Genomic DNA, 23,415 nt, shown 5'->3' on the forward strand with positions numbered 1-23,415 from the left:
GACAACTGAAAGTTTGGGATCAAACCTAGTTGGTATTTCAGTTTGTTTATAATTTCCTCCACTTTGATTAAAAACTCTCGTTTCAACTGAAGAAAAGCTGAGAACATGACGCTACCTGAACAGTTCCTCACTGGTGTTCTTTCGGTGATGCGCTTGTTTTTGAGATAAACTCGCCTCTTGGACTTTTGGTCAAAAGTTCAACTTTTGGTTTCAGAAAGTCATGACATATTTTCCCCACAAGGTAAGTTTTAGAAAGATCTGGATATTTTGTTAGAATAAAATTTTGAGGACCCTTTTCCTTTCTGATCCCTGATATCATTTTGATTCTTTGCCTCCTGAAATCATCCAAAACGGCAAAAATAAGTAAACATCCCACTAGAAGAGCTGAAGTTTATTATTTCACGTATTATCTTACTGTAACAGATGAGTAGAAGGTTCAGTTATTTGAAAAGGTGTGCAAAACATTGTTGGTTTTACCAGCTTGTGCTAAAGTAATCAGTTGGAAAGATTTTAAATGATTTTTCATGGTGTTGTTTTACACTTGGCCTGTTAACATGGGTGTGTATCCTTTGTAGTGCCACTGAGCTCTGTCCTGTAACACTCGAGATACTTTTGTTAAGCAGAGAGAAACCAATGCAGAAAGTCTTTGCTGTTATTTTACAGTGTTTTGTAATGTGGAGATCCAGCTGAATTGAATCGTTTTCAACCAAACACTAAAATGTTCTTTCTGATTTACTCAACCAAGGCGGAATTCAATGTCTTTATTACAGAAATGAAATCAGATATTAAAACATGTTTACACAATGAAAGACATACATTTTAAAAACATTTCTTCTTTTAAACTTACTAGTAAATATTACAAATAAATTACATTACAACTTATGTGCTTTTGCATTGCCAGACAGCAATAAATCGAATACAAGGGAATAGAGTAAATATACAAATGATCAACCAGATTTTTTTTTTTTTTTACAGTGTGAAATAAAACAAGCTCCGTGGTCAGATTTTTTCATTCTTTATTCGAGGCAGGTTCCACCTTTTAAAATAAACGACTTAAGAAAATTACCTATAGCTACAGTATATTTTACAAAAGTTCAAACACACTTAAAAATGTGTAATTCTTTTTCCAGAGAAACGCAGTTAAAATATAATCTACATATTCAATTAACTGTTTTTCCCCTTTGTCAACTCACAGCTTTTAAATGTGCACACTATATATATATATATATATATATATATATATATATATATATATATATATATATATATATATATATATATATATATATATATATATGCATTTCTATATTTTTTTGGAATATATTATTTGTTACATAAAATTATTTTGAGTGCCTTCATAACATCAAATGACAAAATGTCACATTTTGAACAACATAAGACAAAACTTGTCCCCTTCTAGCAAAGTACACATTAGAAATATTAAAACATATTTATCATGAATCCAATTGTTAATATTCAACTTACTTAGACTCTGACAGAACTACTTTGAAGTAAAAGGAGTGTTTAAGATCAAAGCTAAATAACTTCTATGCCTTATTACCATAAAACATCCCTAAAATAAATACTTTCATTCAAAACCATCAGTGAAACACCAGATTTATTTCTTTTTGTTAAAGATATACTTCTTAGATAGTATAAAAACATTTAACATTAGTTTCGATGTATATAAACTGAGAAAGCAGTTTGAGATTCCTGACATTCAGTCATCTTTCAGTGTGGGGAAAAAATTTATTATAGTGAACTATGCAGGAAAAAATGTGCTCTGACGTTCTGCAGCTGTTCACATTGAGGTTGGTTTTGTGGTCGCTACGATATAATCAGTACTTGTACTTACAGTACTTCTAGTCTTTTTGCTTGAGCTCCATCATAGATAAGGACTTATTACGCTTCTTGGACTTCCTGTACTTGTAGGCGAGTTGGATGATGACCACCAGGAAAGCCAGGCTGATTGACAGCAGTAACCACTGGCCAGCTTTGGCAGCGGCCTTGTCCACTTTCAGTCCCAGGAACTCAACTTTCTCATCATTCGTTGCAACTTCAGGATCTGAAAGGCAAGAATGAATGGAAATATAACATTTTATATAGATTACCGAGCAGCGGACTCTCGACTACGTGGAGAAGTTTGGCATCAATTTAGCATTCTGTTTGTTTTGACCTTCTCCCAGTAAGAATTAAGGATGCGCCAATCCAATTTTTTCACTTCTGATACAGATATCTGAGGTTTAGATAAACAGAACAAAACTGACTTGAAATGTTTCACAGAAAACGGACATAAAAATACTGAATTTCAAATTTATTTGATAACTGTGCACCAGTACAGCATAATTAAATACAACAATAACTTCACAATATTGATCAAACATGCAAACACAACAGAACTTCAATTTGCTCAGTCAATGCAATTAGGGGTGGCGGTGCACTGGTGGCAGTTTTCCGGACAAAATGTTGCTAGATATAGCAAAAAAGTTGCTAAGTTGGCAGCAGTGGGTTGACCGTTGTCCTTTGTCAGTAGTTCTGCGCTACTTTGTGTTGGTCCAACACACAAAATCCCAACTAGATACACTGAGTTCTTTTATGATGCAACAAAATCAATTCAATGTCCTTGCATTTTTACAGCATGATCTCATCAGCATACAAGATGGCATTATTCAGTCAGGGGAAAGCTCACTGAACACTGCGGTTGTTTAAAAAGTGTGTGAATGAATGCCTGAATGCATCGATCGTACCTGAAGGTCTCCAGTTGTAGTCGGGCCACCCGCGGACCTCGTTGTTCTTCTTGTTCTCCTCCTCCAGCCATGTGATGAGAGGTTGGAAGTACTGCATGAGAGGCTGGACGCTCATCTTGGACTGACCCGTGATCATGGCCATGGCTTCCGGCCACGGCTTACTGTAACCGAGCCGCATCACATCCCTGCAAGCGGTGACAGTCAGAGCAGAGACCAGGAGGAGGAAGACGAAGGGTTTGTTGTTGAAAATGTAGTGGTTTGTACTTTTTCACACAAGGCCAGGCAAGATAGGATGGTCTTTTCCCATACTGCGTTTGAATTCACTCTAGTTTTGTTATTTAATACAGTAATTAGATCACTCTGAAACATGAATTTCTTCTTCACATCACCACATCTTCTCTCCAGCTGTCAACATAAGATGGTCCTATAGCAAGGGCATCAAAGTCATTTTCAGTTTGAGCCACATGAAGATCACGAATGTCCTTAAAGGGCCAGTCTTGTTAGAATGTATTGCTAAAACCCTCCAGCCAATTAGCTCTCTCCATTGAATGAGTGCTTCTTAAAATGAAACATTGAACATCGTTTCACATTGATGTGATTTGGCTGTGTATGGACAAGTACTGCTTTGATTGGATTGATGAAATAATATTATCACATTCCTAATTTAATTGCCGAGAAAAAAAAATTTGCCAAAAGATAATTTTGGCAAAAAAAATCACTTATTTTAGGAAGGTGACAATATTTAAGAACACAACTGGCTTTTTTTAAAAATTCTATATGTTTTTCAGCTACATACTGTCTGGAAAACACATAATAGATTTTTATGGCCCACCATAAAATCTATGGTGGGCCAGATTAGGTCCACAGGCCTTGAGTTTGACATAAAATAATCTGTAGGATTCAGAGCACACTAACCCCAGCAGCTTCCCAGCTTCTTTAGATCGGTAGATATCACACGTGTGCAGAGGCCCAACATGCTTAGCTGCGTCACACAGAGCTTTGTGGAACTGAAACTGGATGACGAAGCTGATGAAGTAACTGGAAAATATGAAAATATGCACTTTAAGGATTATGCTTAACCTCCAAGTCGTGCTTACAATGTGCAAGTCCTATTTTCTTATCTATTTATAGCTGGAGCGTGTCAAAGCAGTTATCAAGCTAGCTGTTCTGAGCTCCAACACGTCTCATTTGCTTTGCAAATGCAACACTACCGGACGTATGGCACGCTGGCAGGGACGTGGAACTTTGCGCCCGGGTCAAAGTCATCCTCGGTGCGGGTTACAGGGGGGCACAGGCCCTGGTATTTCAGTCTGCAATAAACAAAAATCATTTACAGATTTGATTGTTATTGCATAATCAACCACTTTATGATGAGCAATTACAATAAAAAGCACGTTTTATAGCTAAAGTTCTTCACCTGAGGTTCCACCACTCTTTATTATAATCCGACGATGGGATGCGTCCGTCGAAGACCTTCCATCTCCACTGGTCCATCAGGTAGCCAAAAGGCAGGAAGGCAATTTTGTCCAGCGCCATGCTCATCAAAAAGTTGATGTCACTCTCTGCACAAGAGTGAGACATTTATTACTTGGAAACAAAGCAAAACAAATGCATTGCTCTTATTGTGGCTCACCGTGGTTACTCTCCACTTTGTCCAGGAGCCCGATGCTCTGCAGATGTTTGGGCGTGGAGACGGACAGCGCGAGAACGTCTCCGATGGCTTCGTGGAAGCCTGGGTTGGCACCGGTGCGGAACGAAACGGGCTGGTCTTTGTACTGCAGGAAGTACTGCACATGGCCCATCTCATGGTGCACAGTGATCAGGTCATCCATAGTCACAACGGTGCATTGTTTTATCCTGGAAACACAAGAAGACACACAATTACAGCTCAGCCTTTTTTTGTTAGGAGACAATAAGCCTTAAGATTATTTCTTAAAGCTCTAAAGGAGCAAAAGAGAAACAGGAAGCTCCGAAGCCACAATACAGAAACACTCACTTGTATATTCTCTCTCTCTCCTGAACTTCACAGAAGAAAGAAGTCAGACAGGGAAAGAGGGTTGCCAGTAAGATGAATATCAGATGTTTTTCCAACTTGCACTTCCTACATTTATTTGCATGCATGTCGTCACTTATCCTAATCTGACCTCCTTAGTAACATTATCTAAGTATTCTTAATTGTTCTTCATACCTAAGACTAAAAGATTTCCTCATTATGTCTCTGACAAAATGTGCCAGTAGCTGCGTTTCCATTAACCATAAAATCGCAAAAATTGCTCTCACAGCATCACACAGTTCATAAAAAGTTGTGCATCATTACAACGTATTGAATCCAGAACTCTTCTGTAAAACGGCCGACTACAATTTCGCCCAAAACGCTGCATACGTAGCTGCTTCCAAGTAGGCGGTGCTTGTCGCTCCAACACCTGATTAAGACGCCGACGTCTCCTCTGATTGGCTGATAGATGATGAGCGTTTGGTACCATGGCTGAATTGTGAATATATCTCATGTAAGTGTTAACGCCCGTCGGTGCCATGAGTTTTAATGCTCATGGCATTAAAACATGCTTATTCACATGTGATTTTAATGTATAATGGAAACACAGCAACTGCAACATTTTGTTTGTTCAAAATGAGCAGACTACAAACAAAGATGTGTCCACTTAGCAGCTACTAACTGGACTGTTTTTGAGAGTTTTTGGGGTTTTTTACATTGTTTTTGGGCTGGAAACTCTGTCAGATCTAGCAACCCTGTGAGTACCCCTGGCTGGGAATCACTACTGTAAGGTCTTTAGAGAAAAAGAAAAATCTAACAACAGCAAGAGTTCAACCTGAAGTCCTTTCGGTTAAAGAAATCCCACGCAGAGGCATGGCACACCACCTGGCGTCCGTCAGTCGGCTTCTCCAGCATGGATTTGTCCCAGAACTCTTGTGGCATTGGCAGCAGACCCAGAGAGGTGAAAAACCTGTCCGACTCCTGAAACATCCTGGTTGCATTCCAGCCCTGAACAAGAACAGCATTGCCTGCATTGACTGTGACATTTTCTCTGGGAATTCAATAGAGGCTTTAACATACGGAGGAACCACCAGACGGTCTTTGTTTTATGAGCTTACGATTATTATGTTCTGTATATTTCATGCATTTATTTACCTGTGACACCATAGCTGGTGTGGCATCGACTTGTGTGGCATCTGGATAGGGCATGACTAAATCCATGATTCCAGACCATGTCTGTGCCCACATGTTGCCTGAAATGTCGAAGCAGAATAGCAGCACTTTTTATGTCAAACACTAAGAGGTCAGGGAGCAGGTCACACTGCTGTGTCATTGTTTAACCATGTGGGATTTGTGATTGTGACTGAGTCCGTGTGGAACTGTCACACACATTCTCACGCTTTATGCCTCTAAAAGAAAATGTAATCTAGCTGAAATCCAAAGGCATCTGCAGCCAAAGACAGCATATGAATGGAGTTTCCTCCCATATAAAAAGGAGAGTTGTGGCTGTAGTGTTAGAATTCCAAGGATTCTGCCAGAGAGGGATTTTTCCTGCCCTTGCTTGACGTTGTTCTCCACACTATCCTTCTACAATGAAAACGTGTAGCCGGTGCAATATCCAAGCTACTGTTGTGCATATGGTTTTCAACCAAAAAGCTCTACACTTACCCAACAAGTGAGCAGGGATGGGCCCCTTTAAGTTGATGCTATCGGAGCCATACGTTTTGTAAAGAGCCCTTCGAACGTAGGCGTGAACGTTGAGATAGAGCGGCTCCAGTTCCTTCCACAGAGCCTCCAGGTCCTCTTCGAAGGTAGGGGTTTCATACAGGGACCGCCAGAAAGCCCCATTATCAGAATACCCTGTAAACGGCACCAGAGGTTAACACAGGTGTATTTAAAGTGGCACTTTTGCCTCACAGTTTTGCTCTACATTCCTCATCAAGTCGACGGGGTTATGGTTTAACCCACTTTATCCTGACTGCACTCACTTTCAGCTGAGATTTATTTGAACTGCTTAAGCAAAAATAATTATTGTTGGACCCCAGTTCTGGGGTTTTCAACAGCTGAATAACGTTAAGCTGCAAAAGATGCTGAATAATTCTGTTATAAATGTTCTCTTATCAGAAAATATCACTTTCCTCCTGTAAATATAGTTTACTGTAGCACACACACACAAAATATGAATAGACAGCTATTCTTGTTCTGCTTACTGTCATTAATAGTGAATCCTAAATACACTTTATGATCACATGCCAAATGTATTTACAGTTTAGGACAGATTGGTAATTAGCCCTAGCTTTCAACAATTTTCTCTGAACCAGCATTTCCACACGTTGCCAATTTGTGCTAATTGCTAACATAGCTTGTGTTAGCTTGGCACATATTGGCATAAACAACACAGGATGATTCCTGTGACTCTGGTTCTGCTAAGAAGTTAGCACTGTCTTCTCTGTTTCCCAGTCGGAGCAATAAAGCCCATGTATTAATTACTTAGAATGTTTCATCAAAATAAAGAAAATAAACGCCGGTTTCTGTGGTAAACCTCCATAACTGACAAAGGATACAATTTACTTTGGTCTTACCCAGATTGACGACGTTTAAAAATCAGTAAAACCTTGGAAAAATTTAATTATCTAGTTTTAACAATGCCAATCAAAACTTTTTTATGCAGTAAAAAGTCCAAATGTTTGCAGTGTGTTCCATATTGTTAAAGGACACAATTTAAGACACCAGTCTAACATTCTGCATTCACCCATTGTTTATATTTGTCAGCATTCATTTAAATTACATTTCCTGCCTTAAAGGCAAGCTGGAAAACATTTCCTGCTGGACAAGGAACAAGGGAATTGTACATGTAGGGCAAAATTAGATCCAGATGACATACCATTGAGTGTGGCAGCCTTATTGGCCAGTTCAACATATCTCTTATAATCATCACGAATTACTTTGCCAGCAGCGTCTCTCCATCCTTTCCAGGCAAACAAGAGTTCATCATAATCCCTGGACTCTGCCATGATTCTCTGGAGATCTGAAAACAGAAAGTTTAATTTTATTACTACCCTTAAAAATTAGTTAATTAGTTCTGAACTATACTTAGCATGAATTTCATCTCTAAATGTTTCTAATGAAGTTGAAAAATTCTTAACTTTACCTGGATCCAGTGGATGACATTTGCCATTTTCCCTACAAACTTCTGCCACACTATATTTTGTCTCCATGTTAGACATAATATTATTTAACTGTAAAAGAAAAAAAGATAAAACGTCAAATTTTCCCAATCATACAGAAATTCACAAATGAAAATAGCTACAAATAAATAAATAAATACATTTTAAATAAATTACAGTTGATCTTGTCAGAAGGCAGGTACGAGTATGAATGTCATGTTTTATTTGAACCAGCAGTAAAACGAGCTCTGAGTTTGACCTGGCAGCCTTGGGTGGCTGAATTGAAACAAATCTGTAACTCTGTCCTGTCTTCAGATACGTCTTAAAATCGCTAAGTACGTTTCCAGCATTATGTTATACAGTAGCAAGATGAACTCATTCCGTTCCCACCTCTTCCAGTTCTGCAGTTGGCAGCGCTGCCTTCTCAAGGTCACTGAGTTTTTTGATGATGCGTTTGACCGACGGGTCCTGGAAGTCGGAGGTGTCGTATTGGCGAGCCTTCAGGCCGTACTCCAGGGTGTGAGCCGCCATTTCCAGGTCTTTCTTAAGCTGGAGAACAACAAACACTTGGTCATTAAGACTGAAGAATAACATGGATTACTGCCAGAGGATGCCCCAAAACATGAATGTTAGATGTGTGATGTGCATAAAGTCATTTTTAGGCAAGTCAACGATTTGACACAGCTGATTACACTGGTCACCAGGCAAAACATTGTCTGGGGTTTTTCAACTGTTTTAGTGTCATGTTGATGAGCTGAATCCAAAAATCACATTGGTTTTGCTCGATCAGGTCAACTTTCTGAACTACGGAGCAACATGAGCATCAAAATGCAGGACTTGTTCTCACATCTGGATCGGTTTCCTGAGAATTTGATCAATGAGTGATGAGCAGGAGGAGAGATTCCACCAGGACAGAAAAGAGACAGAGACATAATGTTCACATGTACTTACCCTTATCAGTGTTTATTATTCAACTTACAGAAATCCAAGTTTGTAACATTTAATTAATACACTCTATTAGAAAACAATTTTTTTTCTCCTAAAACCTTTTTTGGATGGGAAATATTAACAGAAATGAACTGATGATGTCACAAAAATGTCATCAATTTAGTCAGAAAATCAGATTAATCTAAATCAAATTAGAATAAAAACCTGACCTGACTGAGAAAAATGGATGTTATTTTTGGATTCAGCGGTACAAAATAGTACCAACACGGTTGGAAAAAACAGACGACTTCCAAAAAAAAATTTTTTTTGTAACCTAGTAATCGGTCTTCACAGAAGATCACATGCACTAAAGATGACAGCCGCGGTAAAGCAGCTGAGGTGACGTTCTGTTGCCCTCACCACTTCCTGGTTATTAGCTTCAGTGATGTTCGTGTTGTACTTCCAGTTGGCCTCAGTGTAGGCATTCCACACTATTTCCACTGTGCTGTTGTATTCATCCAGAAATTGCTTTGCATGAAGCTCGTCTGTATTCTTGTCTGTTTAGAGAAGAATCAGAGTCAGTTGAGAGCGTAAATACTCTGAGGTCTTTTAATGTTCTCACACTTCAGCATTACCGATATCTTCAGGGTAGCCTTCAGGGATGGGCGGGACCCAGTTGAATAGAGACCATCCCAGAGTCTCATTCACATTTTGTTGTTCCAGCCACTTGATTATGGGGTCGAAGTATTTCATCAGAGAAGCAGCGTTCATCTTATTTGTGCCTATGGCCTCTTGGAGGACTTCTGGCCAGGGCTTAGAGGAACCTGCTTCAAGAACTTTTCTGTTGAAGGCAGAACATGTACTGCATGTTTACTTTCTCAAAACTGTGCATTACTGATGCTGTGCGATAAAGACGTCATTCTTACTGTAGAATCTCGCCGGCCTCTGCAGAGCGGTAGATGTCGCAGGTGTGCAGAGGCCCGGTGTGCTTGGCTGCCTCACAGAGTTTTTCATGAAACTGGAACTGGAGGATGAAGCTGACGAAGTACCTGCAAGAGACAGAAGATTACTTTATGAATACCACATTCATTAGAAGGATTCACCTTGTGGGTTCCCTATGTTTCTAAAGCGCCCGTATATCACCCGTTTCCTAAAACAAGCCAGAACGTGAACTCTTCAATGGCCTTGGCTTCTGCAACAGGTCTTTCCTTTGTTGGTGGTTCAAGGCAACAAAACAGAACGGCAGACAATGGCATCGTTTCCACTCATTCTTGCGTACTGAGCAGAACCGGAACCAGTTTCTCCTCATGTAGAGAACTGTGTGAAAGTCTTCACACTAGTGATGTGACGCTCACGAACGATTCTTTTGACCGCCTCTTTACCCTTGAAGGAAAGAACTCTTTTACAACTTTGCTTGTTTACAAAGCTCAGCTCGCACTGCAGTAGCTCTTATAATAGTATTTAATTTAAAAACTTTAAAATATAGATTTAATCGAGGAATAAATATAGAAGAAGGGGTGGAGATGCGAGCACAGAGTTAATTCTCATTGCTCACTGTTGGACGGTACGGTGCGCTCCCTTCTTCTTGTTTCACTTTAATGTTGATAGCAATGTTGGTGCATTGCCTTAATTGTTATATTTAATAGTGCAGAAGAGGATTTTTGTTTCTGCCAAAGAAATTTAAATCGACTTTTCCACCTCAGTTTTGTTACATTTTCCTTTTATTTTGTGTCAATATTAAAAATAGCACTAAAATGTTATTAATTCACACAGACATACTAAAACTACATGTGTACTTGACATTTATATGCTGAAATTTTATAAAAATATATACATAATATTTTCTGTAAGAACATGCTGCGGTAATTTATTTAATACGTATGATTCAACGGTTTTCGTAAACTTCACCACAAAAGCATTTAAAACAAAACTGTTACGGATAACATGGCTTGATCTTAGAAAAAATATACATTTTCAAAAATGGATCATTTGAACGGCTCTTTGAAAGGAACTAACTTGGTTCCCTTCAAAGAGCCGTGAGTCTCATCACTAATTCACACAGCTTCAATGTCTCTTCACATTGTCTTATCACAGCCACAAATTTCACCTTATATATATAGATTTGTATGTGACAGACCAAAGCGACTAGCTTATAAAACAGAACCAAAGTGGATGTTTGTCTGAATTTGTATTCAAACCAGTGACTACTTTGTCGAACCACCTTTCACTGTAAATGCAGCTGTCGGTCAATGGGCTGAATCTCTACCTGCTCTGCACTACTAGAGACTCTAAAAAAAGTTTTTAAAAAGATTGATCTTCACTAAGATTGAATATAGAACATATAACAACACTATTCTCTGAGTACTGAACAGATTATCAATTTGAGGTTTTCTTTACCTCTGTGACACTGGTTGTGTGTAGTAAATGTTGTAAATGCAAGAGGTCTACCTGATGTATGGCGTGTTTCCGGGAATGTGATACTTTGCTCCGGGATCAAAGTGCTCCTCTGTTCGGCTGGTAGGTGGGCAAATTCCTTGGTACTTTGTTCTGTGAAAGGAAGAGTTAATGAGACACTGACTCAAAATGAGAAATACAGTGAACCCTCGTTTTTCGCGGGGGTTGCATTCCGAACAGAACTCGATAGGCGAAATCCATGAAGTAGTTACCTTTATTTTTTACAATTATTATACAGCATAATTAAATACTCTACATTGAAACCAAAGAACAAAGCCTGTTTTCAGGCCTAAGCATTTTTTTTAACAAATAGAATGCTTTCTTACAAATCACTACAGTAAAATAATCATTTTAATAATCAATACGATGATTAAATTGATTCATTTTAATCATTGGACAATAGGACAAATTGTGACTGGCGTATTTCACTGTTCCTCTGACTGTGACGCTGCAGCCTGACTCCGCTCTCTAGTAGTTTCTCCTGAAGCCTGCGGTGCAGGTGTGTTTTTTCGGGAGAAGAACATAGTTATTATCGGTAGTTGTTGTTGCTCTTCTTTCTTCTGGGTAAAAATATTTGCCAAAATTTGCCAAGCTGTATTACGTATATTTAAATACCGTAACATTATTGGAACACAGGTAGAGAAGAAGCGCGGAGACTGTTTAGCCAATCAGGACGCAGAACGCAATGCACTGTGACAAACAAAAAAAAAACTGCACAAAAAAACTCCGAAGCAGCGAGGCCGTGAAAGGTGAACCGCGTTATAGCGAGGGTTCACTGTAATTTTTCCAAATGTTTATTTTTATTCTTCCCTTCATGTTGCATTTATCAAACATGGCTAACTAGATTTTGATTAAGAATTCTTCTTGCATTTAGTCCCACCTGAGGTACCACCATTCCGAGTTGTACTTCTCCGGAGGAATGCTTCCACTAAACACGCCCCATCTCCAGAGGTCAATGAGGTAGCCAAAGGGAAGGAAGGCTATCTTCTCCAGAGCGGTCTTCAACAGGAAGTTCAGATCAGTTTCTAGAAATTCAAAAATCCAAGACTCGTCTTCAATTTATTTAAGTCACCATTTCTATTTTTTAAAGACTGTACTCTAGGTTTGCATCTCTTTAACTGGAGGCTATTCAATGATTGTTACCTGCGTCGGTGGTCACAGACTCCAGAAGGTTGATCTCATGAAGGTGCTTGGGTGTTGAAACTGACAGGGACATAACGTCACCGATAGCTTCATGGAAACCAGGGTTGGCTCCACGGCGGTGGCCTATAGGCTGATCCTTGTACTGCAGGTAATACTGGACGTGGCCCATCTCATGGTGCACAGTGAAGAGCTGTTCCATGGTTACTGTGGTGCACTGCTTAATCCTGAACAGGATGAAACGCAAACAGTAATAGTAATGTACAGATTGACTTGTAAATGGTATTTAGTCTGTACATGTATAGCACTTGTCTAGTTCAAAAGCATTCCAGAGGGCTTTACATTGCATTCAGTCAGTCATTATACTGACTGATACTACTACAAGCTACCAAATTGTAGTCACAGTCTGACCGAAGAGAGGCTGCCATCCACTGGTGCCACCAGGCTCTCTGATCGCCACTAGCAGGCAAGGCTGTGAAGTGTCTTGCCCAAGGATACAAATACAGAGACAGACAGACGGGGCTTCAACCTGCAATCCACTGGTTCCTACCTCCGTTGCCACCATTGCTGCTAACAACTACAGACACGCTGCAACGTGACATCACATGCACAAGATCCCGCCCCCCAGCTCCCAACTGGAGGCCAAAAAACTGTTAGCCGACGACTACCATTGGTTCTAGCTGTCAAGTTGTCAACTAAATCTTAAATTCATGTGTGATAAATAAAGGAAACTTGTTATCTAGTTGTCAAACTGTGACGACTGGATAACAAGGTCCAAGGATATTACGTTTCACAGGTCAGGAAAAATCAGCCAACCAATGAACTTCATTCCTACGGCACATTTCAAGAACCGCTGGGGCAGCCAAAACGCTTTACAACAAAACAGAAATATGTAAAAAAAAATAAATAAAAATAAAAAAGGAACATACAAAATGTATGTTTGTATAAATTTTTCCAATGTATACATTTTCTAAATTTTTAACTTAAAAATTTTTAATAAAAAAAAGAAAGGCAGAGGAAGGTAGGCAAGTCATGCTAGCTTGACTTTGACAACCTTAACATGTAGGTGTGCTGCGGACTTCAGTGTGTTTGGTTCAGTTAACAAAAAAGGCGTCCTACCCACACCGACTCTGCCAGATCATTAGTAGAGCAGATGTTGAATTTAGATAATCAAGCAATAAGTGTTCAGAAAAACACTTATTAATAAACATCAAGCATGAAAACATATTTTTGACCTATTGAATGTTCTGCTCCTTGTGTGGGAAATGGCTGCGTATTTTTTGGTGTTGAACCCCAATCCACTAGTGGAGATGTTGTCAGCCAGTTGCTATGGCAACGGGTCTGCGTGTAGCATAGCCGACACACAAATAAAAAAAAAAGAATACAAGTGGTTTTGAGTTGTTCAACAGTTTTTTATGCCATTATGCTTTTGATGTGGCACACTGCACAAAATTAATGCCTACATTTCCAGGTTTCATTTTGGTAGCGGATTTGTTCTACCGTGGCTGTGTGGCTATGGATGGCAAATAAAAGAATCACTTTTTTGCCCTCCAGCATTCTGGATATAAACGACAATATGCAATAAGTCTATAGTTTGTGTTTTCTAAAGCAGATGCACAGGTTAAAAATTTTACCTGAAGTCTCTGCGGTTATAAAAGTCCCAGGCAGACGCATGGCACACAACCTCCCGATCTTCAGGCTTAACAAGCATTGACCCTTCCCAGAACTCTGGAGGCATCTCCTTCAGACCCAGAGAGGTGAAGAACTCCTCGGCCACACGGAACATGTGTGTGGCATTGTAGCCCTGAAAAGACCAATGCCATTGAACAGTTAGTTCATCATTTATTTTTGGAGGCCATAGCAATAGCATAAAGTCCATCTTTCACACATACCTGTTTGACCATCTCGTTGGTCACATCCAGGTTGGGTTTGTCAGGAAATGGGATCATCATATCATAAATGTTATTCCATGCCTGGGCCCACATATTTCCTGTGTGGCAGGATGGAAATATACTTAAAAAGCCATTCAGAATCACTGTGCAAGATCCTACATTAAGGCATTCTCTTCAGTGCGTTTTAGTAGAGTGCTCACTGACCATAAAAGGTCTATATCATGTTACTGGGCTACAGCTGTCTGATATTAAGGGAGATGTTTATCTGGGACAAAATGGATCCTTTGACTGGTAAGAATGTAGTTTCTGCAATCACCGAAGTTTATAGTGGAACTAAGCAAAGCTGACCTCTTCAACTTTTTGTATGAAAGAAAAATCCAAATGGTGAACGTGTGCTTTCATTGTGGTAACTGTGTGCATCTTACCCAACAGGTGTGCAGGGATGGGTCCCTTTAGGTTGATATATTTGGGTCCATAGAAGTTGTAGAGCTTGCGTCGCACAAAGGCATGCAGGTTCAGGTAGAGCGGTTCAATCGTCTTGTAGAGATTCTCTAAATCCTGCTGAAAGGTTTCGGTCTCATACCAAGAGCGCCAATCAGCCCCAGTGTCATTAAAGCCTTTGAATAAATTAAGTTTTCACAAGTTTTGTTGTGTAACATTTGTATCTACATCTTTGACCTTTTTATTTTGAGCCAAATTAGAGTTCTTACCATCGAGCTTTGAGGCGTTGTTGCTGAGCTCCACAAACCTGGGATAATGCTCCTTAAGAGGCACACCTGATGCATTGTGCCAGCCTTCCCAAGCAAACAGTAACTTCTTATAACTCCTGGAGTTGGCCAGAATTTCTGTGAGTTCTTCAAGACAAACGACAATTTCTCTTTAGTTAGACAGACACAGGAAAGACAACATCAATCAATCACGCAACTCAAAGGGAAAAGATGTTAAATTCCCTGTAATCATCTTGATGCATTGTTGCTTGCATAATTTCCTGCTCCCCAAGAGGATCACATGCTCTTTATCTGGGAGATTAAGTTGGTTTTAACAGTGTCAGGTTTTTCATAGACATTCAAGCATCTCTTCTAAACACAAGATCAAATGGTGGAGAAAAAAAAGGTCGGAGTTCTTGTGTGGTTGGCGCTACCTCATCTGCACTGTGGATAGCTTCTATAAAAGATAAACTACTCAACATTATGGATGTAATGAGCTCATTTCAGTTTATGAGCAATTCTCTAAGGTGATTGCTTTTTCCACTCTCCCTGTACGTGCTGGAGAGCATTTTCTCGCAAATGCATCAAGCAGTTGTAGCTGACAAACACAAAAGACCATTGTTCTCAATGAATGCCTGTACCTTCCACGCCGTGAAGATTCGTTAGTGTTTCACATAGCACTCTCGATACAGCCTCAAGACTTCCTCTTAGAATTCTTCAGAAATTATACCCATCCTGTTGCTTCCAAAAACCGATAAAATCTCAAGCACTTACAACTGTTTTGAGTGCAACATTTCCCCCTGTGCAGAGTTCTTTCCTGCCACAAACTGTTAACATTTAAACAATTCGTGGATCTTGCCCCTTAAAAGCTAAAGACTATTTTTACATACCAGGTTCCAGGCTCCAGCTTATGTCTGGCTCTGGGTACACCTTAGCTGTTGAATAAATACTGTCCATGGTGCTCAGGATGGTGTTATACTAAAAACAAGATAAAAGATAAGATAAATGAGCAGGTTCTGTGAATCAAGCAGGCTACATGTGACGTAAATCTTTGCATTTTTGCATCGTATTTATCCTTTTGATACATGAAAAGTACTAGACCTCCTCTCGTTCAGCCTGTGGAAGGTTGGCAGCTCCCAGTGACTTGATCTTTTCAATCAGTTTCTTGTCGGCTGTAGAAAGACTGTTCAGGGTATCCGGAGAAAAGACCTGCTTGGCCTCCCGCCCCCAGGCCTCTACAAAGGCTTGTTCTTCGAGACTTGCAGCTACCTTAAGACAAGAAGCGTTAGAAGTGAGTGTTAATTTCTGTGAATGCCTTAGAGCAAAATGTGAACCCCCTTCTGTCCTCCCATTTAGAAAACATTAAAGCCTGAACAACATCCATACAGCCGTCACCGTCCGCTAACTCCAAGATCAGTTCACAGGGGGTGACTTCTAGGAGGGAAACCCCCTGACAATCTAAGCTCATTCTGGGAGATTCAAACCCGTTTCCATGTCAGAAGCAATATACAGTCCCCCATCAAACGTGTTCTCAATCTACCCCAGGTTATCCTTCCAGTGGGATGTGCCTGGAATCGGTCTCGGTAGGGATTCCAATAACGTGACAATTACTTGAATAAAAGACACATCCACTCCTCTGCATCAAGCTAACACTGATTACTAACAGTGTCATTGAAACCTATTGCCTCAGATCAGAAGGAACTGACTTTCATCTCAGCCTCTTCAAATTTGGCTGCAAAAACACCCTAGAACATGATGAAGGTTGTGGTCTGGAAAAGCCAATAGTACTACATCATCAGCAATAAGCGTAGACGAAACGTGAAGGTTCCCAAACCAGACACAGTCTTTCAAATACGGGTCCTCAAGGGCCTGTCTGTTTTGTACCCTGTATTGTTGCCTGGTTGTGTTTGCTTTGAACAGAGTGCCCCCTCGAAAGTAGGCAGGGACCGTTGTATCAAAAATGTGTCACTTCATCTACTTTGTGGCACAACAACATTGAACTTGGGTAACAGTTCATCATTATACAAGTAATTACATTCTGGCAGCAAGTGGTTGACAGAAGGCAGAATATCAAATGAATGGTACATATAGCAGAGAAGTACTGAAGACCTGACTGGACCATCCAGCTGTACGGCACTGAAAATGACAACATAGCATGGTAAGTTAATGTATGCACCCCTAAAACAAAAAAAATCCTAAAAACCTTCTGTGCTAGAAAACTGACTGTATTCACGCTTCAGGACTGATTAAAACTCTTCATTTATAGTTAGAGAAAGGACTTAAAGTTCTCATTTTAAGTTCCCGATCTGTTAATTTTCCAATTCTGGGATCAGTAATGTGCATCTTATCTTTCTGCAACATTACAGCCTCATCACCCAGAACTTTAACTGAAAGAAATATTTCTGTCATTTGTTCCTGTCCTCTCATCTTATTCTTTATGTACTTCCATGCCTTCAACACCCCCCTTTGTCTAAACACCCAGTTTTGACAGTGTAATGACTATAAGCAATGACAACGCTACACCTAAGGATGATGCAAACAGGAAAAAAAGTATGACATCACAGGAAAAGTTTGGGTACATTTGGATCGTTTGAACTGCACCCACTTCAAAAGAATCAGTTTATTCTTTTTCGGTAGACTCTAGCATGTTATCATCCCATTTGAGGCTGTTATAAACGTATAACTGAGTTCCACACTGTGGTTAAACTTAGAACAAATTACTGATTCGTGTATCTCAGCGAGCTCCCAAGTGCATTGGACTTTAAAGGCCTAACAAGCATGTCAGACAAAATGTTGTTACTCAATGTTCCTAAAGATTTGAAATAAAGACAAAGATGATGTCATTTTACAGACAGATGCATTTAAATAAACTGGAGTTAGAAAAAGCCTAGCTCTAGGATGTCACTATGCTGGAATGTTATTGTCTACACTACAGAATCATGAGGAACTCTGACACCCTCAACAAGCAGGGAAAGCCACAAACTGTCATTGCTGAGTAAACTGGTTGTTCAGACTGGAGCAGTGGTAACTGCAGCCTTTCAAGAGTTTTCGGGATGTTCTGAAAGATTCTGATCCCATTTTCCAGCAGGACTTAGAACCTGCTCTAATGACCACCCACCGCTGTGCAGTTACTGGTCAGCAAACTGGCTTGAGCTAAACGCTACAGAGAACCTATGGAGTGTTGTCAGATTTTAGTATAAAACTCTGAGTGGCCTTTCATATACAGTTTGTTTATATCACTGTGTGTAATGAATCTATATGAGACTTTAACATTTTGAGTTGAATTACTAAAATCAACGTTTTAATGATTATCATTTGTTGAGATGTGCAAGGAACTCATAGTTGTGAAGGTCAGAGAGAACAAAGAGTGAGCTTATGGGACAGTTTGGACATGTTGGAAATTGCCCTGCAGTTTGTATCTACTGGTGCAGTCTTTACTTGAGCTTCGGACATCACTTCCATTGATTTTTTTTTTTTTTCTTCCCCAAAATCCTCCATTAGAGCAACCTCGACAACAATTCATGAGCCTGTCCCTGTATACTGACAGTCATAGCGCCACATCTTTCCTCTGGGATCAATAATGTGACTGACAAAAAGGAGAGGAGATTATATTTTTAGAAAAAGCTTTTGTCTCTGCGCTACACTCTCTCTCCTACAGCTCCGGTGAATCTTTAAGGCTTTTCTTTACGGCGTTCTGAAAGGTCACGGACATTCTCGCTCCGTGATGGCGGTGTTTAAAGAATAGGTGTTTTTCGAGGCTGCTGGAAACCGATCTTTTCTTCTGCATCTGACATTTTAAAGAGAGTTGTGCCCTAAAACAACACATGTTGTACATTTAGCAAATTGACAGCATATGGACAAACAACGTATTGTTACTCAATTGTTACCATTTGCTGAACACTGACATGAAAACTGAAAAAAAAAAAAAAACTGGCACACAAACCATAACACACAGAACAGTAGATTCTTTCCACTGTTTTTGTTGAAGACCCTTATCTGTTTCTGTCCACAGCATCACTGAAACAACAGACTGCAGTCAAAGGAAAAAGTGGCTCTGAGTTGATGTATTAACTCTGACCTTTGTGCTCTTCCTCTCTGACCATCTCTACCCGCCCATTGCCCCCCTTAAATCTTTTTTTTTTTTTCCAGAAAGCCAGAAACCGTCCATGTTGGTTATTACCTTTGTATAAAATAAAATACAATAAAGATAACTGCAGGCTGTGGCAGATTTATTTCAATCGCTATGGTCCTGTTTATCGTTGCTTATCAATTAACCGCTCCACAACTCATTTATTGTGGCATAATCAACAGTATAAAGGTGAAGCATTGCCAGGATTATTACAGGCAAAGTTAATATTCAGCCTTCAAACATTTCATTTTCAATTTCCTCTGACATTCAGACATATTCATTATTATGTTTACATCATTCACGTGCATACTCAGAACTGAAGTGACCTAACTTATTAAATTATTACAAAAAATTATTTTTCTTAACGAACACCCTGTGAATGTAGAAGTAGGCAACACGTCAACTATTGTCAATAGTTCTGAGTAATCTGTTGGCATGGTAACCACTGTAACATTAATTTTTCTAAGAATATGGAGTTCAGAACAACATGTTCATGTGGGCTCCACTCACACAGCAGGTCAATTACAACTTTTTGCTGAAATCCTTTTTTGTGTGTGTGGTCATTCTCACTATTGATTAAACACAGAGGTCTGCAATCAGACTTCTGTGTAAATGGAATAAGAACCTAACATACATCAGTAATAATGAATTCTGCTGTCGGTGGATGGATTTTTAAAGTCGTTCGGCAATGTTAGCCAACAGTCACTAGATCGATTAGATCAAGAAACCTAAGAAAAATGTAAGCACAGTTAACAGCGGTGGCCTTTTGCAGAGCATTGACTGCAGCGACTGTAGAGAATCTGTCTGGATGTGAAGTCGGACCCCAGAGTGGAGGGACTGTGATGTGATGTGATGATTACATTCACCAGTTTCATTTACAGCCATTGTTTACATCCAGATTTACAGTGCTTGTCTTCTTCTGGTGCCGAATTTTGATGCATGTCTCACGCCAGAGACATAAAAGTTTGATTGTAATGCAACATGACCGTTCTGACTGCCGATCATTTGAAAACACAGATTGGATTATTTTGTGTGTGACAGATCAGTCATTCAGACTGCCATGAAAATGTCGGACAGAGGTTGAACTTGGCCTCAGGATAGTCAAGTTATTAGGATATTTCCCTGTGAGAAAGACGCTGGGCTGTAACGCAACTTTATTACACCAGTTTTTATGATTCCACCATGGAAAAATTATTCCAAAGCCTTACTGAATTCAAAGACAGAATTAAAGAGACTGTTTCTTTTTTTGGTGAGTGCATCAATCACTGAGTCATCTGCATGTAGTTTCACATCAACATTGGTGCAGAGATCTGGACATAACAATTATAAATTGTGTAAAGAAGATTTGTCCAAGAATGAAGCTTTGGGGGGACACCTATGAGGAGACTGGAAGATTTGTAAACCTTCCTTTCTGTCTGAAAATGTATTCAAAAGTTTCTTTGCTCTGAAAGTTTCTGACTGTAAGTTCAATGTCCAAATGTGCACAACTTTTAGAACCATGTAGTGGAAGCGCAGTGCAGCATCAGAATGACAACAGTAGAGAGTTTGTCAGTTGAAGATGCTTCGCCTCTCCTGACCGCAAATGGCATTTAAACTTTCCAGGAAAAAAAAAAGACAATCAACCTCGAAAAAAACTTTGTTGAGCAATTCTTCAATCTTTGAATGCAGTGAACACTTCCACAACACCGGGACTCCTCAGGATTTAGCACTTTACCCCCCAGCAACACACACTGACACACAGCCGCCTACCAGTTTTTACACTGTGTCTAGATATTTGACTGTCCTCTAAAGTGTTTCAACAGCTGTGCAGCACACAGATCAGGCTGTGTGGTGCCAAAAAAATAAACTACAAAAGAAAAGAAAAAAGATGGTGGACATTGAACATCGTGCATGAGAGGAAAAACTTCATTGTGTGCAGCAGGTGCTTTTGTCACCAGAGATAATTCTGTACAAATATTGAATTATGTTAGAATGTATGTGGGAATGAGCAACATGCACCTTTTTTTTTTTTTTTGAGCAACATGTGTATTTTGATTTTATTGCGTTCAACATGTGTTTCTGTTGTTTAATTGTGACGCCTCATGATGATGTCCAAGACAAATTTCCCCTATGAGAACAATAAAGTACATCAGTAGTGAATGAGGTCCAAACACAGTCAGGGCAGAGCTAAGTACTTTCTATGAGGCACCAGGGGTTTTCAAGCAGCTGTTAAATATAGAGAATGCCGACAGGAAATAATTATTCCACCATCTTTTTGGCGCCCCCTCTAGCACGGCGCCCCTCTAGGTCCTTTATAGCGCATACCCACTTTCTTTCTTCTTTTGCGCCACTGCACACAGCCAAATACAGAAAGTCATAAGAAGAGTCCTAATAATGCATGAAAGGAAGCAGCAGCAGCAGCATTTCTCTCCAATCTGATCTTATTTCCAATAACCCTGGCTGCCTGCGTTTGCAGGAAAATGAGCACATGCAGCTGGAGGGAGATGAATTATACTAATACGCAAGTGGAGCAGAGCTCACCTCCGTGAAGAGAAACTTTGCCCCTGAGAAAACTAAACTGTTCGCTCTCCCTGCTCTCCTACCTGCAGCTTGGAGTTGTGCTCTGTCAAGTTGGTGTTGTAGTTCCAGCTGGCGGACACGCTGTAGAAGGACACCTCCTCTGCGGTGCTGTTGTAGTCACCGAGGAACCTCTGGGCATCATCGACTGAGTCGACATAGACCCCTGGCAGCCAGGCGGCTGGCAGAGCTTCACACAGCAGCAGCAGGGCTGGCAGCAGCAGCAGCGCCGCTCTCAGCAGCCTGCGCGCCTCGGGAACCATGGCTCCCATCACACACAGAGTGGAGGAAAGGAAAAAATAAACTTAAATGGAAAAGTTAAGTGGAGCAAAGCCTCAGCTACACCTTCCTCCGCTCCTCCCAGACTGAAGATACAGACAGGAATCAGTGAGAGCTTCTCTTTAAAGTGCCACTCTAACCCAGCCCAGTTGGCTCCAGCCCCCCCTTCAAACAGCCCGGAACCAAACAAATGACGGCCACCAATCAGAAGAGCGGGGACTGGCGCAGAGAACAGCGCCAGGTGAGTCTGATGGACCCCCACCCGCTCCACCTTCGGCTACTGATCCATTCAGCCTCGCATCGACTGAGTTTGCATAGTCCTCTGGCAGCCAGGCGGAGGCCGGTGCGCCAAAAAGTTGTGTGCGCAAAACGCGCCTCGTCGTCTGGAAAGATCGGCGAAAGGCGTGCAGATCATTGCGCACCGAAGCCGCCTGCGCTGGATCTGTGCGCCTTTTCATGCCAGCAGAGTGACGGCTCTTCAATAAGCAGCGCAGCGGAGAGTCTGGGAGGGACTCCGCATATTTTACTCCCAGTTCCCCCGATTCAGCCTGGAGACAACAGAGGGAGGGCGAGGCTAAAAAACAGAAAAGAAAAGAAAAACAGGAGAGGGGGAAAGAGAGAAAGAGAATAGGAAGAAACTGCAAGGGAGATGGGGGGGGTTACACACTATAATGTCTTTTATTCATAACCGGAGGTTATCACAAATATTTTATGTGCAAATAAATGTTTTCTCTTTCCTTTCATTCTAATTTACTGGATGTCACAGAGACCCTAGAATCACTAACAGAGGCAACAAATCGTTTCTTCCTGTTAGTCATGTTATAATGAGATATATTTTTTCTGTTATTATTCAAGAGATTAGTGAGAAAAATACTAAAAATAAATTAATAAATAAATATCCCACCAAAAGGCAGCTGGCGGTTCAGAGTGTTGTATTCTCAGATGTTAATGGAAAGTGAAGTGGAAGGAAAAAATGTGGGAGGATAAAAAGTGCAAAAATAAAAGGGGGTCCAACTTGGTGCATGGATACATTAATCATATAGTGATCAATTTTAATTATTAAATGTCTATTATGAAAGCAGCTAGATTCATTTCAAATGTAGAAGTCATCAGCTGTGGCCAACACGGTCACTGAAGACCAGCAGGCATTAACTTCAAGGTCATTAAAAAATAGCTGGCTGTTCACATTGAGTCATATTATAGTATATTTATTAAATATTAAGAGGACAGGAAAAAGTGTGGGTATGGAGCACAGAGGGCATCAGAGCTGGGAAAATCTGGAGGAGAAGCGTCGCTGTCAGGAATGTTCCAGTTTTGGAACGTTTGGAATCTGCAAAAAGAATGTAAATATATTCTAAAGTGGACGAAGTTGCTCACTAAACACAGAGCAGCATGGACACTTTATTATTATCCCTTTAGATCTT

General features: G+C 40.2%; 1 protein-coding gene across 1 annotated transcript; it reads right to left on the reverse strand.

Moving 5' to 3' along the window:
- Positions 1–1,287: 1,287 nt before the first annotated feature.
- LOC114151374 (angiotensin-converting enzyme) lies at positions 1,288–21,984 on the reverse strand. The gene is made up of 25 exons (XM_028028539.1): positions 21,739–21,984; positions 16,129–16,296; positions 15,918–16,005; positions 15,031–15,174; positions 14,746–14,937; positions 14,321–14,418; positions 14,063–14,232; positions 12,432–12,655; positions 12,169–12,313; positions 11,283–11,381; positions 9,761–9,883; positions 9,470–9,675; positions 9,255–9,391; positions 8,298–8,456; positions 7,892–7,979; positions 7,625–7,768; positions 6,409–6,600; positions 5,896–5,993; positions 5,576–5,748; positions 4,381–4,604; positions 4,165–4,309; positions 3,959–4,057; positions 3,663–3,785; positions 2,748–2,932; positions 1,288–2,065 (listed from the first exon to the last, which is right to left on the reverse strand). The coding sequence occupies exons 1-25, from the start codon at positions 21,982–21,984 to the stop codon at positions 1,863–1,865; spliced, it is 3,873 nt and encodes a 1,290-aa protein (XP_027884340.1). The 3' UTR covers positions 1,288–1,862.
- Positions 21,985–23,415: the final 1,431 nt, after the last annotated feature.

The sequence above is a fragment of the Xiphophorus couchianus genome, chromosome 9, assembly GCF_001444195.1.
Source record: "Xiphophorus couchianus chromosome 9, X_couchianus-1.0, whole genome shotgun sequence".
Classification (NCBI taxonomy): domain Eukaryota; kingdom Metazoa; phylum Chordata; class Actinopteri; order Cyprinodontiformes; family Poeciliidae; genus Xiphophorus; species Xiphophorus couchianus.

Bases quoted from the DNA above. Each gene is read 5' to 3' on its own strand.
- LOC114151374 (XM_028028539.1), bottom strand. From the start codon at position 21,984: ATGGGAGCCATGGTTCCCGAGGCGCGCAGGCTGCTGAGAGCGGCGCTG. The intron at 4,058-4,164 runs GTGAAGAACTTT...TGTTTATTGCAG, and splicing joins AAAGAGTGGTGGAACCTCAG to ACTGAAATACCAGGGCCTGT. The intron at 2,066-2,747 runs GTACGATCGATG...CTTGCCTTTCAG, and splicing joins CTACAACTGGAGACCTTCAG to ATCCTGAAGTTGCAACGAAT.